Raw genomic sequence first — 17,088 nt, 5'->3', positions numbered from 1 at the left:
ATATGCTATGAATTGGATATAAATGGTATAGACATTTTTAGCAAGTGTTTAATATTTTTAAAAATTCCAAAGATAGAGTCAACATTTAAATTATATTTTTTTAATATTTAATAAGTCAAGAGTTTAAATGTAATATATTCTAAGTGTAAAGTATTTTAAATTATTATTTAATTGTATACAGTGGTGATATTTATAAAATATTCGTATATCTATATCTAGGAACAGTGGTCATTTTGTCACGTCTGGCCAAAATATTTACTAGACTGCCACGCCAACAGTAAATTTTCCCAGAATGCCACGCGGCATAATTCGCTCCACTGTGCAGCGAATTATGTTTGCAAATAATTCGCTCCACAGTGTAACGAATTATGCCATGTCAGGCTGCACAGTCAGTAATAATGACACGTGTCAAGCAGGCAGTCATCCAAGTATAATTCGCTATACAGTATAGCGAATTACTGCCTGCTTGACACGTGTCATTTTTGCTGACTGTGCAGCCTGACATGGCATAATTTGCTATAGTGTGTAGCGAATTATTTGCAAACATAATTAGCTGCACAGTGTAGCGAATTATGCCGCGTGGCATTATGGGAAAATTTATTATTGGCGTGGCAGTCTGGTAAATATTTTGGCCAGGCGTGGCAAAATGGTCACTGTCCCCTATATCTGCATGTTCTATATTCTTTTACGGGAAAAGATACATTTATAAATTTTTTTACAAATTACATCAAGTCTGACTGGTCGTATACTCTTGATTGAAGTATGACAGGTCAGACATAATGTAATTTGTAAGAATTTATAAATAAAAAATTTGTATATATAACATTCTCCTTCTTTTATATAATGGTTTATATTATTGAAAGTAAAATAAATAATTTAATTTACATCCATACTTTTTTTATCTGAGGTTCCGATATCGAGAATCTATTTTTTATTTTAGACTTCAGATAATCAAATTCTAGTTGGATAAATTCACATGTGGGGGCAAAGTTGTCATAGATTTATTTGTTTTTTTTTTACCCCGTAAATTGGAATCCAAGAATTTGCCAAGCCAAAAAACAACTCCTAATCACTCAAACTAGCATGGCTTATCTATATATTTTTATCTAGGGGAAGGATTCTTTTACAAACTTTTTTTGAAATTTTTTACAAATTACACTATGTTTTCCCGGGAGAACATCGTGTAACCAGTGTTCTCCCGGGAAACATAGTGTAATTTATAAGAGTTTGTAAACAAAAAAGTTTGTAAATATAACGTGCCCCTTTTATCTATATATGTTAATAAAATTTACTCAAGATTAATTACAAATGTTGATCACTAAACAATAATTTTATAATATATAAAGAAGAGACTAACAATATCATATATAATTAAATTTAATTATATGATTAAAATAGAGAATAATTAAAAATGTTAAACAAACAAAAAATAAGTTAAATAAATAATTTTTTTTGTCTTAAAAAGTAATTTAACACATTAAAATAATTTAAAATTAATTTTTATATACATAATTTTCATCGAATGAATCATGCATATAACTATTGGACAAGTGGCTTCAATACTCAAGGGGGTGAATTGAGTTTTACAAAATCTTTTCGCAAAGTGCCTCCTTTGATATTTTAAAGATTGATTCTTCAAGAAAAATGATTTAACAAGGAAAAGTCTAAGTGTAGGAGCAAATGTGTGATCAATAAAATAAGCAAGCGAATAAATAAACACAATCTAAAAATGCAATTTAAGACTAAAGTAAGAAGTTTAAGGTTAGAGAAATTGCAAACTAGATGTATCCTGGTTCGGTCACCACCACCGTGACCTACGTCCAGACTGAAGCCGCTCGATCAAACTTTTTCACTAACTATCAAACTTGAGGGTGCTTGACAAAACCACTACAACCTTTCAAGACTTCGGGCTCTTGATGCCTTAAAATTTTTCTCTTCAAATTTTCTTAGGAATTTGGTGACCTCTCAATTGTAAAGGATTCATTCCCCTATCTATTTAAGAAATCAAATGAAGGTGTTTAACAATAGCTAAGTACTCTTAAATTACATATTATACAAATTGAAGAACTATGAGTGTTGACACTTTCACAAGAATAAATCTCAAAGAGTATTTATGATCAAGATGAATGAGAATAAGCAAATAATATGATTTAAATGGAGAATAATTATCAATAAGAAGTGTCTAATCAATGGAACAATGATTCCTATTTACAGAGGACCCCCACGAGTGTTTATTCAGCTATTTTCGCAAACTAACCATTTTATGACCGTTATTTTCGTCTTCTGCACAATGGATAATTGATTACCATGAGGTGGGTAATCGATTACCATTGCTGGGGTAATCGATTACCAACCTGTTAAAAGGTTGAATTTCGTCCCAAAATGGTTTTCTCATGATCTAAATAAGTTTCAAATACTTTTAATCATTTGATAAACATTTTAAAAAGATTTTCATGCTAGGAATGAATTTAAATGTCAAACGATGATTTAATGCATGTATTTGAAAAATGCTTTGAGCTTTGTTCACGCAAGAATCAATTTTCCTTTCAAATAATTCTAAGTCCTAAGAATATATTACTTTGAAGGTGCTTGAACTTAGAGTCTTCTCCTTAAGTTTGAGTCTTGTTATTCTTTAAACCATTATATTCTTTACATAGAGTGCATTGATTCCACAATCTCCCTTTTTTTTATGATGACATACTCAAATTGAGAAAATAATTTGCATAATATGTATCTTTACAAAGAGAGTATTGAAACTCCCCCTTAAAATCTATAATTAATATAAAACGTGAAGAACTAAGTTTCATATAACTCGCTTTTATATTTCAAATTCATTCTCCTCCTCTTTACCTTAATATGCGCCTTTGGATTTCTCAATTTACACATCGTCTCCCCCTTTGGCAACATCAAAAATCATGATAGTAGCCAGCACAAAAAGAGATCAATTCAACAAGCCATAGAACATCAAAGATTAAGCATAACAATTCATAAATATCCATAGAGAGAAATTACAGTTCATAATAAATCATAACAGAATAAGGCATAGCAGTCCAAGCAACCACGTTCCATAATAAAGTTAGAGTCCTAGATATGCAAAATATCCAAAATATAAGCATAACAGAAGTCTAAAAGCATAAAAGATAGATCATGAACTAAATGTCATCAGAGCTAGGCAGAGGTGGTGGTAGGGCTGGAAGAGGAAGGATGTGAAGATAATCCTCACTGCGCTTCAGTCGTAACTCCATATTAGCATGCCTGGAGGGAACAGTAGAGAATTGAGAATTCACAGAAGCAAAGCCCGATTCCACATAAGTTTTTAATTGATTAAGAGAGGTCAAAATGGAAGCCAGAGTATAATCTGTGGAGAAAGAAGAGTCAGTAGAAAGATCAGCAGTAGAAGTCTCATGGGGAAGATGATGCTCCTGAGTGTCATCAGCAGGAGCTGCTCCGACTCCAGGAGGAGCAGTCAAGTGACGCCACACACCATCAATTTTCTTAATCTACATTTGTGCAAGCAAATGATCTCCAAAGCAATGCAAGTTATCTAACATAACTTCATCATTATCATTAACCTGCTGAAAGCGCAAAATATGACAGACCAGGGTGGCATATGGAAGAGCACCAGAAGTCTCAGATTTTAGCATCAGAGAGCAAATATAGTAAGACCAGTTAAAGTTAATGACATGACGAATTACCCACATGAGAAACAGATCATTGTCAAGCACCCTAGAATAATTAGAAGCCCGTGGAGATAGCATGTGAGTGACTACATAATGAAGGATGCAATTATCCATAGTCAAGAGAGACGCACTAAACTTAGAGCCTGTTTGGATCCTCTTATTTTTAAGCTAGAAGCTACTTATAAGCTAAAGCTAAAAAAAAGAGCTTAAAAAAAGAAGCTAAAAGCTGTTTGGAAATTACATAAAAAATTTAGCTTAAAAATTACTTAAAAGCACATATTTCAAGAAAATTATCTCTCTCTATCTTTATCACTCTTCATTTTAAAAAAAAGCACACAATTCAAGAAAAACAGATAAGAGCTAAAAAAAAGCTCCTCCTTGGAGCTTTTAATTTTCAGCTTTTTCTTCATTATAAAAAAAAGAGCTTTTCGTTATAAGAGCTTCTTCCAAAACCTGTTTGGCTTAGCTTATGCTTATAAGTAGCTTCTAGCTTAAAAATAAGAGAATCCAAACAGGCACTTAGATTGAGCAACAATGATTCCTAGTTCCACAATAGACTGCACAAACACATGTTTGTCATTTTCAGGAAAGTCATCAGTATACTTGTGTCCTGCATAAACATGACCAAACAGTTTATGCCATTCACTAGATGGAACAGAAATAGACTTTCCCTTAATTTCAGCCTTCAAAGTATCATTCACAAAGGTCATTGTGCAATAGAATACCCGAACCATATCTTCTGCATATTTCTCATCCAGGAGAGTTAATTGAAGGACTCGATCTTGACCTAGTAAATTGCAGATTTCAAAGTTTTCATCATTCAGAAATTTAATATCCAGATACTTAGGATCAATAATATTCCTTGAAGCATAATTTTTCATAAAAGAAGCATGCTGAGCAGCAGTAGAGAAGTCTTTTCCATGAAGACCACTGTCTGATGGATTAGCCCAGGATCTTTTACGTTGATGAATAGATGAAAAAGCCATTGAGTCAGACAACTGAATAGCATCAAGGACCAATGAAACACTACAAAAAATCACACGAAGTCAAATTCCAAAATATATATAAATATATCAAGTTGAGTGGCAGAATCGAGTGGAATGCAAAACAAATAATGTCACAACTTGCAAAGTTTGAAGATATAATGTGCAGATGCAGAGAATCATCAAGTGATGGGAAGGAGTAACAGTATAATCCATAACAAATTATGATGTTTCTCATTGCGATCATTTAGACCAATCTAATTTTATCTAAACGGTTAAAAACTCCAAAAGCTATTCGAACAACATGTATGCATTCACCATAAGAGAATTCCATTGATCAGCAAGTATGTATTTACCATATAAATCATAGAAACAAAAGCAAAAGGGAATTTTATGGAGCGACAGAGATACATTCAATATTTATGAACAAAACACACACATTGTTCATAAAAGTTCGATGAACCAAAAATAGTCCAACCCTTAATGATTTAACAAAGTTAGAGTTACAATATGATTCAGGGAGATGGTCAATCCAAAAAAGGATACATCAGTTATAAGAGGAAATGCAGGTATGGTCATTCAAGTAGGAATACGAAAAAAATATCAACATAAAGTGTTCAAAACAAAAGGGATAGCATGAAAAAGAAAAGAGAAAAATAGAGCATATCATCTGCATCAAAGTTTAATTCTTCTTTAATGGAGAAATAAAAAGAACAAAGAACACATACCTTGGAGAATCTGCGACTGGAACAAAAAAAAATTCAAAATAAAAACCCTTAATGCAAGTTGATTGGAAATGCCCAAATGGAATGGTTGAATGTACAAGAAGAGATACCATAATACGTTCACAACGGTTGGGAAAATGCTCTTCCTTTTAAAAAAATGCCTCTGGTTCGAATGTGAGGAGATGAAAGAAACAAAGAGTGAAAGAAACGGTTCTGTTCGCAGTCTTTTAAAACGTTGAACACGAAAGGCAATCCATTACCATGGGATAGGTAATCGGTTACCAAGGGCATGGTAATCGATTACCATTGTTAAGGTAATCGATTACCCAACTGTTTTGGGCTGATTTGAGAGAAGAAGCAGAGGAAAGAAAAAAAAGGTGGGGTCATGAGATATGGGATTAACTGAATCCTATCAATTAAAATGCTTCTTAAAATATAAAGAGGATTCAAGCATAAGAACAAGTGAAGCACTTTAAGTAAATAATGATGCAATCATATATAGGATGGATCAATGACACCAATTTCTCTTCTTAAGTTATATAAGACTTTTTTTGGGAGTGGTTTGGTAAAAATGTCAGCCAATTGCTTTGAAGATTCCACAAATTCCAAGATATAATCACCACTTTGCACATGATCTCTTATGAAATGATGCCTTATATCAATATGTTTAGTTCTTGAATACATTATAGGATTTTTTGTGAGGTTTATGGCGCTGATGTTATCCCACCTTATGGGGATGTGATCAAGTTTAATCCTGAAGTCCTTGAGTTGTCGTTTCATCCAAATGATTTGAGCACAACAACTACCGGCTGCCATATATTCGGCTTCGACCGAGGATAAGCCACACTATTTTATTTCTTGCTATGCCAAGATACTAAAGAGCAACCAATAAAGTGGCAAGTGCCACTAGTGCTATTCCTATCCAATTTGCATCCCGCAAAATTGAAATCGGAATAGCCTATTAACTCACATGATGCACCTTTAGGGTACCATAATCCCATTTGTGAAGTACCTATAAGATATCTCATAATTCTTTTAACGGCACTTAAGTGTGATTCCTTAAGATTAGCTTGAAATCTAGCACACATGCACACACTAAACATAATATCGAGCCTACTTGCGGTTAAGTAAATGAGTGAGTCAATCATATCTCGATATTTAGTAATTTCTATGAATTTACCTCTTTAATCCTTGTCTAATGAGCAAGATGTACCCATGGGAGTATCAATGGCTTTGGAGTTGTCCATTCCAAGTTTTTTAAATAACTCATTGCAATATTTAGCTTGATTGATGAATATTCCATTCTTTTGTTGCTTTATTTGGAGACCAAGGAAGAAGTTGAGCTCTCCCATCATGGACATCTCAAATTCACTTTGCATAAGATTGACAAACTCTTCACAAGATTAACGTTAGTTGCACCAAAAAAGATATCATCAACATAGATTTGTGAAAATAATAAGTGATCATTTTTATTCTTTATAAAGAGAGTTGCATCAATTTTTCCTATTGAAAAACTCTTTTCTAAAAGAAATTTGCTTAATCTTTCATACCAAGCTCTTGGAGTTTGTTTCAAATCATATAAAGACTTTTTGAGTTTAAAAACATGGTTAGGCAAGTCATGATATTCAAAACTGGGAGGTTGATCAACATATACTTCTTCTTGAATATATCCATTTAAAAAGGCACTTTTAACATCCACTTAAAAAAGTTTGAAACCCATTATAGATACGAATGCAAGTAATAGTCTAATAGCTTCTAATCTAGCAACGAGAGCATAAGTTTCATCATAATCAATGCATTCTTCTTAATCATATCTTTTAGCAACAAGTGTAGCTTTATTTTTTGTTATTATACCATTTTCATCAAGCTTGTTCCTAAAGACCCATTTGGTACCAATTATTAGATAATCATTTGGTTTTGGCACAAGTTTTCAAACTCTATTTCTTTCAAATTGATTTAGTTATTCTTGCATTGTCAAGAACCAATGTTTATCAATAATTGCTTCATTTATGATTTTAGGCTCAATTTGATAAACAAATGCTAAATGATTACAAATACATCTCATTAAATTTCTAGTAGTTACCCCCTTTGGATATATTTCCAATTACCACATCAATGGGGAGTCCTCTAGCTACTCTTAAATCTTGTGGTAGGTTATTTCCATCATTGGTTTGTTGACTTGATATTTTTTCATTGTTTGCTTCTTTTTTCTTTTTTTCTTTCATCTTCCTCTTTGCCATCCAAGTTTATGTTTTCCATGCTTTCTATATGATCATCATCACAAAGTTCTTTTCTAGGCAAGATATTGTTAGTCTCATTAAATACAAAACGAATAGACTCTTTAATGACCATTGTTTTATTATTATAGACTCTATAAGCTCTACTTGTAAGTGAATAGACTAGAAATATGGCCTCATCGACTTTATTTCTATTGTTTAAAACAAAACACTTACAACCAAAGACATGAAATGTTGGATTTTATTCCTTTGTAAAGTTCATAGGTTTTTTTTAAATAGGTATAATTAAGGCACAGTTCATAACATAACAAGCGGTGCCAACAGCTTCCACCCAAAAGTATCTTGGAAGATCATTTTCATTTAACATGGTTCTAGCAAGTTATTCCAATACACGGTTTTTCCTTTCTACAATTTCATTTTGTTGTGGAGTCTTATGAGTGAAAAATTATGTTCAATACCATTTTCTTCACAAAAAGTTTTCAAAATCCTGATTTTCAAATTCCCCACCATAATCGGTTCTAATTGAAACAATATTTGAAGATTGTTCATTTTGAATAAACTTGACTAATCTATTGAATGATTTAAATGTATCGCTTTTATAAGTAAAGAATAAGGTCCAAGTATAGCGAGAATAATAATCCGCAATGACCAATGCATAGTAATTGCAACCAAAGCTCATTGTTCTAGTTGGTCTAAAAAGATCCATATGCAAAAGTTATAAAGGCTTTGTGGTAGAAATAATATTTTTTGATTTAAAATAAGTCTTTACTTGTTTTCTTATTTGACAAGCATCACAAACTTTGTCTTTCCAAATTTGATCTTTGGTAATCCAATCACTAGGTCTAAGGAAATCAATTTGCTTAATTGACCAATGCCAATGTGTGCTATTCTCCTATGCCATAACCAAGAGTCATTTTCCGTACTAATTAAACATTTATCGTAATTTGAAGGCATACTATCTAAGTCTATCATATAAATATTATCCACTTTATATACAAGAAACTTAACTTACCTATCAATTAGACTTTCAATTTTGTAAGAGGTTGAGTTAAAAATTACTCTATAATTTTTATCACATAATTGACTAATGTTAAGCAAGTTATATAAAAGGTCATCAACAAGTAAAACATTATCTATAGAGACGGAATATGAGTTACTAACTTTCCCGAGACCAAGTATCTTTCCTTTGTTGTTATCTCCGTAGAAAACATGTCCATGCTCTTTCCTTCTAAATGATTAGAATTTGGTTACATCTCCCGTCATATGACTTGAGCAACCACTATCCAAGTTCCACTTAGAACTTTTGGCCTTCAAACAAACCTCGGTTTTGGATTCTTTTTCATCCTTATTTGCCATTAGACATATATGTTGAGTTCATTTGCTTGATTTCTCCGGTGGTCTCCTATCTTGCATAAAACATAAGTTTGCTTCTTCCCTGGAGCGATCATCAGAAGAACTAGATTCGTCATCCCAAGCAAGATAAGGCTTTCTTGAAATTATTTCTATCCTTGCCTTGCTTCTTTTCATATTTGTCTTTCTTTTGAAGATTTAGACAATCCAATTTGTAGTGACTAGTTTTTCCACATTCGTAGCAAGTGATGGTGAGTTGGGAGGATCCTTCATCTTTAGATTTTCTTCTAGGAGGAAATGCAGGCCTGTTTAAAAATTTCTTCTTAAATTTTTTTCTATACTTTTTTATGAATAAACTCATCTCATCTTCATCAAGATCATTTCAGAGTCTCCATTTTCTTTTTCTTCATCCTTTTCTTTGCTTGGTGTTGAGGCTTTTTAAGGCAATTTTCTTACTTTTCTTGTTGGCTTGTTCCTTCAATGTTATTATACTTAGCTCCATTTGATACTCTTGGAGTTTGCCAAACAAGGTTGCAAGATCCATGGTCTTCAAGTTTTTTTATTCCGCTATAGTCGTCAACTTGTTGCCATTCCCTATTGTGCACATTTCTCATCACTTTACCAATTAACTCAAGGTTAGTAAAAGATTTATCTAGAGCATTTAAATGAGTGACAATGTGTGTGAATCTCTTTTGCATACTTTGAATATTTTCATTTTCATTGATCTCAAATAATTCAAATTCTCTAGTGAGTGCATTTAATTTTGTAAATTTAACATCACTAGTTCCTTTATGAGTTAGTTGAAGAATATCTCACATTTTCTTAGCATTCTTACAATTTGAAACACGAAAGTACTCATCACGACCTAAGACATTTGTAATCAAGTTTTGAGCTCTAGCATTCAAATTTCCTTTCTTAACTTCTATATCCTTAGGAACATCTTCATTTTGCTCATTTTTTATAGTAGGTAGAGTATACCCTTTTTGAAATATGTTCCACACTCTTAAATCATTAGATTGAATAAATATTTTCATCTGACTCTTCCAATAAGAATAATCGATGCCATTGAAAAATAGAGGTATAGTACTAGAAGAACTCTCAAGGGGCATATCATGGTTGAAAGAAGCCATCCTTTCTCTTGAAGCAGTTAAACTCCTTACACAAGAGTTTAAGCTCTGATACCACTTGTTGGACAAGTGGCTTCAATACTCAAGGGGGGTCAATTGAGTTTTATAATTTTTTTCGCAAAGTGCCTCCTTTGATATTTTAAAGAGTGATTCTTCAAGAAAAATGATTTAACAAGGAAAATTCTAAGTGTAGGAGCAAGTGTGTGATCAATAAAGAAGCAAGCGAATAAATAAACACAATCTAAAAATGCAATTTCAAGACTAATGTAGGGAGTTTAAGGTTAGAGAAATTACAGACTAGATGTATCCTGGTTCGTTCACCACTATCGTGACCTACGTCTAGACTGAAGCCGCTCGATCAAACTTTTTCACTAGCTATCAAGCTTAAGGGTGCTTGACAAACCACTACAACCTTTCAAGACTTTGGACTCTTGATGCCTTACAATTTTTTACTCCAAATTTCCTTAGGAATTTGGTGACCTCTCAAGTGTAAAGGGTTCACTCCCCTAACTATTTAAGAAATCAAATGGAGGTGTTTAACAATAGCTAAGTACTCTTAAAGTACAGATTATACAAGTTGAAGAACTATGAGTGTTGACACTTTCACAAGAATAAAGCTGAAAAAGCGTTTATGATCAAGATGAATGAGAATAAGCAAATAATATGATTTAAATGAAGAATAATGATCAAGAAGAAGTGTCTAATCAATGGAACAATGATCCCTATTTATAAAGGACCCTCATGAGTGTTTATTCAGCCATTTTCGCAAACTAGTCGTTTTATGACAGTTATTTTTGTCTTTTGCACAATGCATAATTGATTACCATAAGATGGGTAATCGATTACCATTGTTGGGGCAATCGATTACCAACCTGTTAAAAAGTTGGATTTCGTAGTAGTTTTCTCATGATGTAAATCAATTTCAAATACTTTTAATCATTTGATAAACATTAAAAAAAATATTTTCATGCTAGGGTTGAATTTAAATGTCAAACGATGATTTAATGCATGTATTTGAAAGATGCTTTGAGCTTTGATCACGTAAGAATCAATTCCCCTTTCAAATAATTTTAAATCCTAAAAATATATTACTTTGAGGGTGCTTGAACTTAGAGTCTTCTCTTGAAGTTTGAGTCTTATTTTTAAAATTTCTTTTTGATTGTTGCACTTTGAATTTTTTTTTCCATATTTGTTTATTATCATCAAAATCGTTGAACTTTATATTCTTTACATAGAGTGCATTGGTTCCACAAAGTTCATTGAAGTATTATCACAACAAAATAAATTTTTTTTATATAAAATTTAATTTATAAATATGAGTTTTTATATTTTATTTTTAAAAATGATTATATTTTTTGTAAATCAACTTATTTTTAAATTAAAATATTTTTTAAAGATTAATTTAATTGAAAAGATTAAATATTGTATTAACCTAAAATTTTATAATTAAAAATGCACTGTACAAAATAATTCATGAAATTTTAATGCATAATTTGTTGATGAGTATAATGTGCATCAAATAAAGAATGAATCTATTACTTAATACAAAACCACACTTTAATAATTTGACTAATCTTCGAATTTTTGGGCATGGTTGAGTAGTGCCGGCAAAATGGGCTCAGCCCGCCGGGCTGGCCCGCCCCGCCTGCCAAATGGGGCGGGCTGGGTTGAGTCTTTCAACCCACCAGCCCGCCAAACCCGCCCCGCCAAACCCGCCAGCCCATATGGGTCAGCCCGCCAAGTCATTTTTTTTTTTTTTTAGGTTACCCAATTGTTATGTAGCTCCGTATCTTAGATTTCTCTGCTTGCAAGTGGCTTTTTTGAATTGTTGTGGACTGCTCATACAACACTTTGTTACTTGTTTTGTTATTCTATTTTATCCTGATATGATTTTATTTTTTTTTTATTATTTTTGGATTGAAAGATGCATATTTATATGCAGATTATTAAACACTGATCTTCTTGGTTTCATAAGCACATTAGGATTTTATACAGATTTTTGTATGCTTTTATGCAGATTTTTTTATGTGATTTTATGCAGAATTTAATTTTTTGTATTTTATTTTTATATTTTTTTTATTTTAGGCGGGCTGGCCCGTAGCCCGCCAGCCCACTCATAAAACGGGCCGGGTTACTCAATTCAACCCATTTTATCAAAACGGGCCGGGACGGGCCAACCCATTTTGGGCGGGCTAGTGGCGGGCCGGGGCGGGCTGGCCCATATTGCCAGCCCTATGGTTGAGTACACATGCTTTAATGCATATATTTTTTTTCTTGGTTTCACGAAGGTGTCCTACTCAACTTTCTCTGGTTTGTTCTCAATGATTCGACGCTAAAATTAATTTTTTATTAAAACAGAGGATATATTGGAACATTTTCTTCACAAAAAATACGAAACTACTCCCCTGTATAGACTTAAAATGCAAAAGATTTTACCAACCCGTAAAAACATATGCCAAGAATCAAACAAATATCCTATCCATGAGCACAGTTTACTTACCGTAACTACTCCCCTGTTAATTAATGCAGATATTTAAACTATTTGCACAGCGAATCCGTAACGCTTCAATGGTGAGACCTCAGACCAGGGTGCAAAAAATTCCACGTAATGAATTCCCCAGACAGTCAGAGTCAGACGACTCAGAATTCAGAACCGAAGACCCAACTATTAAAAAAAGCCAAACGAAAAGCGCATTATAAAGATACCTACAAATCAGGCGCTATATTGCGCCCAAAAAAATGCTAACATACGCACATGGTGTCGTGTGGAAGGCTGAATTAAAAAAGCGAATAAATAAGGATATTTTAGTTTCGTAAAAGAAAAAAAAACGTTAAATCATTGATATCCCCTCTCTCTATTGAGGAGAAGGCAAAGAAAGCAGAAGAGAGAAGAAGGAGCATGGTTTCAACGAGACGCAGTGGATCTCTTTCTGCAAACAATACAAAAAGATCTTCCTCCTCAGAAGATAAGCCTCCTTCACCTAAACGTCAAAAGGTTCTTCCTTCTTCTTTTTCTTTTTCTTTTTCTTTTTCATTCTTCTTATTTTTCGAAACAGTTGAATCCAAACGGTTCGGTTTTGGAGAATTATAGCGTCAGAGCCGTTACTTCTCGTGGTTTTCTGCGATTGAGGGTTTACGATTTGTTCGGAATTTTTCAGGTTGACAATGGCGTTTCGTCGGAGAAACCGGCGCCGGTGGCGGATAATTCCAAGAAAACATGTACTCCGGAGCCTGTCCCTGATCCCGGAGAATGTGGCTCCCGCGATGCTCAGATCGCCGGAGCGGGTGCCGCTGATGGTGTGAGTTCCGGCAAGGGCGATGCTACGCCTGCTGTGGCTGTGGCGGTGCCGATTGCTGATGCCACATGTTAGCACCCTGAATTTTTTCAAATTTTTTATTTTTTTATTTTTCTGAATCGGTGTACTTGTATTATGAATTTAACTTTCGCAATTTTTTCGTTGTTTTAATATGAAGGTCCGTCGTTTTCTTCATGGAGTATATATCAGAAACAACCCTGGTGCAGGTTCTTGACGCAGTCTGCACAGGTAAATTCATGTTCATTTAAGTGAAGTGAATCAGAAAAGTGACGATTGTAGTGGTCACTGTTCACACGTTCGAGTGTTTAGTCCACGGGTAGCACGTGGTTTTTTTTTTAGTTTAAAACCTTTTAATTTGGACTTTGTGGTACTGCTGCAGAATCCAAATGTTCATGTTTGCACTCCGAATTTCACAATTGGTTCTAGTAGAAATTGCAACTTGGCACTGAATGATCAAACTATAAGTGGGAATTTATGTAAGATCAAGCATACCCAGGTACATCGGAAGACTTGAATAAGTTTACTCTTTGAAGTTTTGGAACATTTATAAGATTTTGTGTGTTGTTAGGCTCTTTTTTAAGCACAGAAGTCTGCACGTGCTATTGGGTACTGTTTCACTAAGTTTTTTAGTTGTTTGGGGTGAGTACCTTAGGATATGTATGTGCAATATGATTACTGTTGTTTCTGGAAATGATCAGAGCGGGGGATGTGCTGTAGCTGTGCTAGAAAGTACGGGCAGCAAAGGATCTGTGCTAGTAAATGGGACGCTTGTCAAGAAGAATACCAGCTGTGTGCTTAACTCGGGTGATGAGGTGGTTTTTGGCTCGCTGGGAAATCATTCTTATGTATCCTTTTAGTACGTTTAGTTGAATGCATTTTTTTCCTCCCCCGTACTTCTTGAAATGATAATTATCAGTTACGCTATTTTTTAATTATCTGTTGTTTCCTTTTTCTCAATGTATTTTGTTTTTTAATTTGTCTTTGCATCGGTGATTTTCTTAATTTACTTTTGACTTAGATTTTCCAGCAACTGAATACTGAGGTTGCAGTTAGGGGTGCAGAAGTTCAGAGTGGTGATGGGAAAATTCTGCAGTTTGAAAGGAGAAGTGGAGACCCTTCAGCTGTGGCTGGGGCCTCTATTTTGGCTTCTCTTTCTAACCTCAGACAGGACCTTACCCAACGGAAATCACCATCTCAGACCTCCAGTAAACCTCACCAAGGTGCTGATGTCTCTAGTCATTCTGTTCTTCATGATGATACAGAAATTGAGCTTGATGGCTCAGAATCAGCTCCAAATATACGGAGTGATAAAGGAGGTGATGTTGGAGCAAGCGACAAGAATTCAACAATGGATTGCGACCTAGATGCTGGCACAGAGGCAGGCAATGTAAAATTTTATGGGGTGAATGATTCCCTAAGGCCTTTCTTCAGGATCTTAGCTCGATCTAGTTGTAAACTCAAATTGAGCAAAAGTATCTGTAAACAGGTATTGGAAGAAAGAAATGGGACACGGGATACGCGAGCCGCATCGTCTTCAGGTACATCTGTGCGCTGTGCAGTGTTTAAAGAAGATGTTCGTGCTGCAATACTGGATGGAAAAGAAATGGATGTGTCTTTTGACAACTTCCCATACTATTTAAGGTATAATTCTCTTCTATTCTATATCTATTTCAATGTGTTGTAAGAAATCCTATAAACGCATTTAGTGTGGCTACTTTTCTCTGTAATATTTGAATTTGTCCTATGTTTTTGAATTTATATACCTAGGTGCTGCTTTTATAAATGATGGATCCAAATTAATTACTAGCTTTCACTTTTCATGCTGTTGCTCTTTTTTTGAAATGTCTATATAGTTAGGACATTAGGAACTTATGACTTGAAAGTGGCATAACGCTTGGCATTTAATTTGATGTGTTAAGGTTCCTGTGATTTTTTTAAATGATAAAGACCAATCTTTAGTTGTGTGACTTGATTGAGTCTTTCATGCGTTGTGCTTGAAGTCATTCTTCTAGCTCTTATCTTTGATGGATTATTAATTCGTGCTGTACTTATGTTTGTATTCATATCCTTTTGCAGTGAGAATACAAAAAATGTCCTGGTGGCAGCTTGCTTGTTACACCTCAGGCATAAAGGACATGAAAAATACACCGGAGATCTTACAACCATAAACCCTCGTATTTTACTCTCAGGACCTGCAGGTGTGTGGGTATTATACTATTGCTTCCCTCCTTTTTCTTTATGTACTTGTTTCCCTTAATTGGTAAATTTTGTTGTTTGCATTTGCAGGGTCAGAGATATATCAGGAGATGTTGGCAAAAGCACTTGCAAAATACTTTGGAGCTAAGTTGCTCATATTTGATAGCCATTTGCTTTTGGGTGTAAGATAAAGCTTTCTTTTTGGTCTGATATTAGGTTTAAGCCATGTGCCACTTTTGTTGATTTGTACTTGGAAGTTTTTTTTTACTAAAACCTCTGATAAAAATCTTTATTTGCCATGTGATGATAGGGTTTATCTTCCAAGGAATCTGAGCTACTCAAAGATGGATTTAATGCTGAAAAATCTTGCAGCTACCCCAAACGAAGTCCTACAACTACTAACTTGGCTAGGGCCATGGACCCGTTAGCTAGTGAAACAGAAACACATAGCTCTTTAAATGCACCTGCATCATATGGCCACGAGTCTCAACCTAAGTTGGAAACTGATAACATACCATCTACCTCTGGAACAGCTAAAAATTGCTTGTTTAAATTAGGTGTGTGTTCTTCTACTTTTCTTCCTTCTTTAAATTGCTTTGGTTTTACATAAATCACAGACACACCATTTTTGGTGGTGTCCACTTGTTGGACACGTATTCGACACAACAACATGCTGATGACACGTATCTGTATGCGCCGAATTTAAAAATTATTTTTTCAGCCACAACACTGGGTGCAAAGCCATTTAAAATTTGGAATAAATAAATAAATAAATAACAGGGGTTGAGTCTGTTTTGAACTTTTTAGCAAATTTTGAATAATAAAAAAGAAAGAAAGATAAGACAAGGGTGCTTTTTGTCAAATACCAATTGCATTTCCCCTCAATTCATGCAGGTGATAGGGTTAAATTTAGCTGTTCATCATCTTGTGGCTTGTACCAAACATCTTCAAGGTACAAATATGTAGAAAACTGTTCTGAATTAATTTCTGCTTTTCTCATTGACGCACATTGTTCTGTACACTATTTTGTACTTGTCAGATGAATTGTTGAGCTTAAGTTATCATGAGCACCTATGCAGGTTGAACTTTTTGTGGATCTTTACATACCAAAATTGAAGTGTAACTGCACAATACCCTGATGACTCATGATAATGACCTAGCAATTTGTATATAATTTAAAATGAATAGATTATATAACTAGTGGGAGACTTGGACAGCAGTGGAGAAGGAAGGGAAACTTTTTATAGTGATTGCCCTGTAATAAAAATTGGAACTAATGTTAATCTTTTGGTTGTTGGGATATGGATGGTGCTAATAATTGCTATGCTTAGATTGATTCTTTTGTATTTCTTCTAACTATAATCCTCTCCCCCTCTCTCTCCCCTTCCTGTTCTTTGCTTTCTAGGTTGCAACTTGTGAACCCCTTTGTTTGGGGGAAAATGTGGTAGGAAAGAAATGAGGGGAAATAAAATA

At 34.1% G+C, this 17,088-nt stretch overlaps 1 protein-coding gene across 3 annotated transcripts in view; it reads left to right on the top strand.

Moving 5' to 3' along the window:
* Positions 1–12,942: 12,942 nt before the first annotated feature.
* The window catches only part of LOC133288491 (uncharacterized), a 28,040-nt gene continuing 23,894 nt past the window's right edge, over positions 12,943–17,088 (top strand). The window contains exons 1-11 of one of the 3 annotated variants that reach the window (XM_061486280.1): positions 12,943–13,097; positions 13,261–13,468; positions 13,577–13,647; positions 13,799–13,915; positions 14,118–14,264; positions 14,438–14,806; positions 14,906–15,060; positions 15,496–15,617; positions 15,706–15,797; positions 15,926–16,172; positions 16,510–16,567. In XM_061486280.1, coding sequence (XP_061342264.1) covers positions 13,002–13,097; positions 13,261–13,468; positions 13,577–13,647; positions 13,799–13,915; positions 14,118–14,264; positions 14,438–14,806; positions 14,906–15,060; positions 15,496–15,617; positions 15,706–15,797; positions 15,926–16,172; positions 16,510–16,567 — 1,682 coding nt within the window. In that variant the 5' untranslated portion in view covers positions 12,943–13,001. Of the gene's footprint in view, positions 13,098–13,260; positions 13,469–13,576; positions 13,648–13,798; positions 13,916–14,117; positions 14,265–14,437; positions 15,061–15,495; positions 15,618–15,705; positions 15,798–15,925; positions 16,173–16,509; positions 16,568–17,088 lie in introns of all 3 variants that reach the window. The other 2 variants (XM_061486272.1, XM_061486263.1) reach the window with 2 other exon arrangements.

The sequence above is a fragment of the Gastrolobium bilobum genome, unplaced genomic scaffold (assembly GCF_033153095.1).
Source record: "Gastrolobium bilobum isolate Gb01-03AN ecotype WA unplaced genomic scaffold, APGP_CSIRO_Gbil_v1 utg45580, whole genome shotgun sequence".
Lineage (NCBI taxonomy): Eukaryota > Viridiplantae > Streptophyta > Magnoliopsida > Fabales > Fabaceae > Gastrolobium > Gastrolobium bilobum.
Note: the sequence above shows the minus strand (reverse complement) of the source record. Positions and strands in the feature narration are given on the sequence as shown.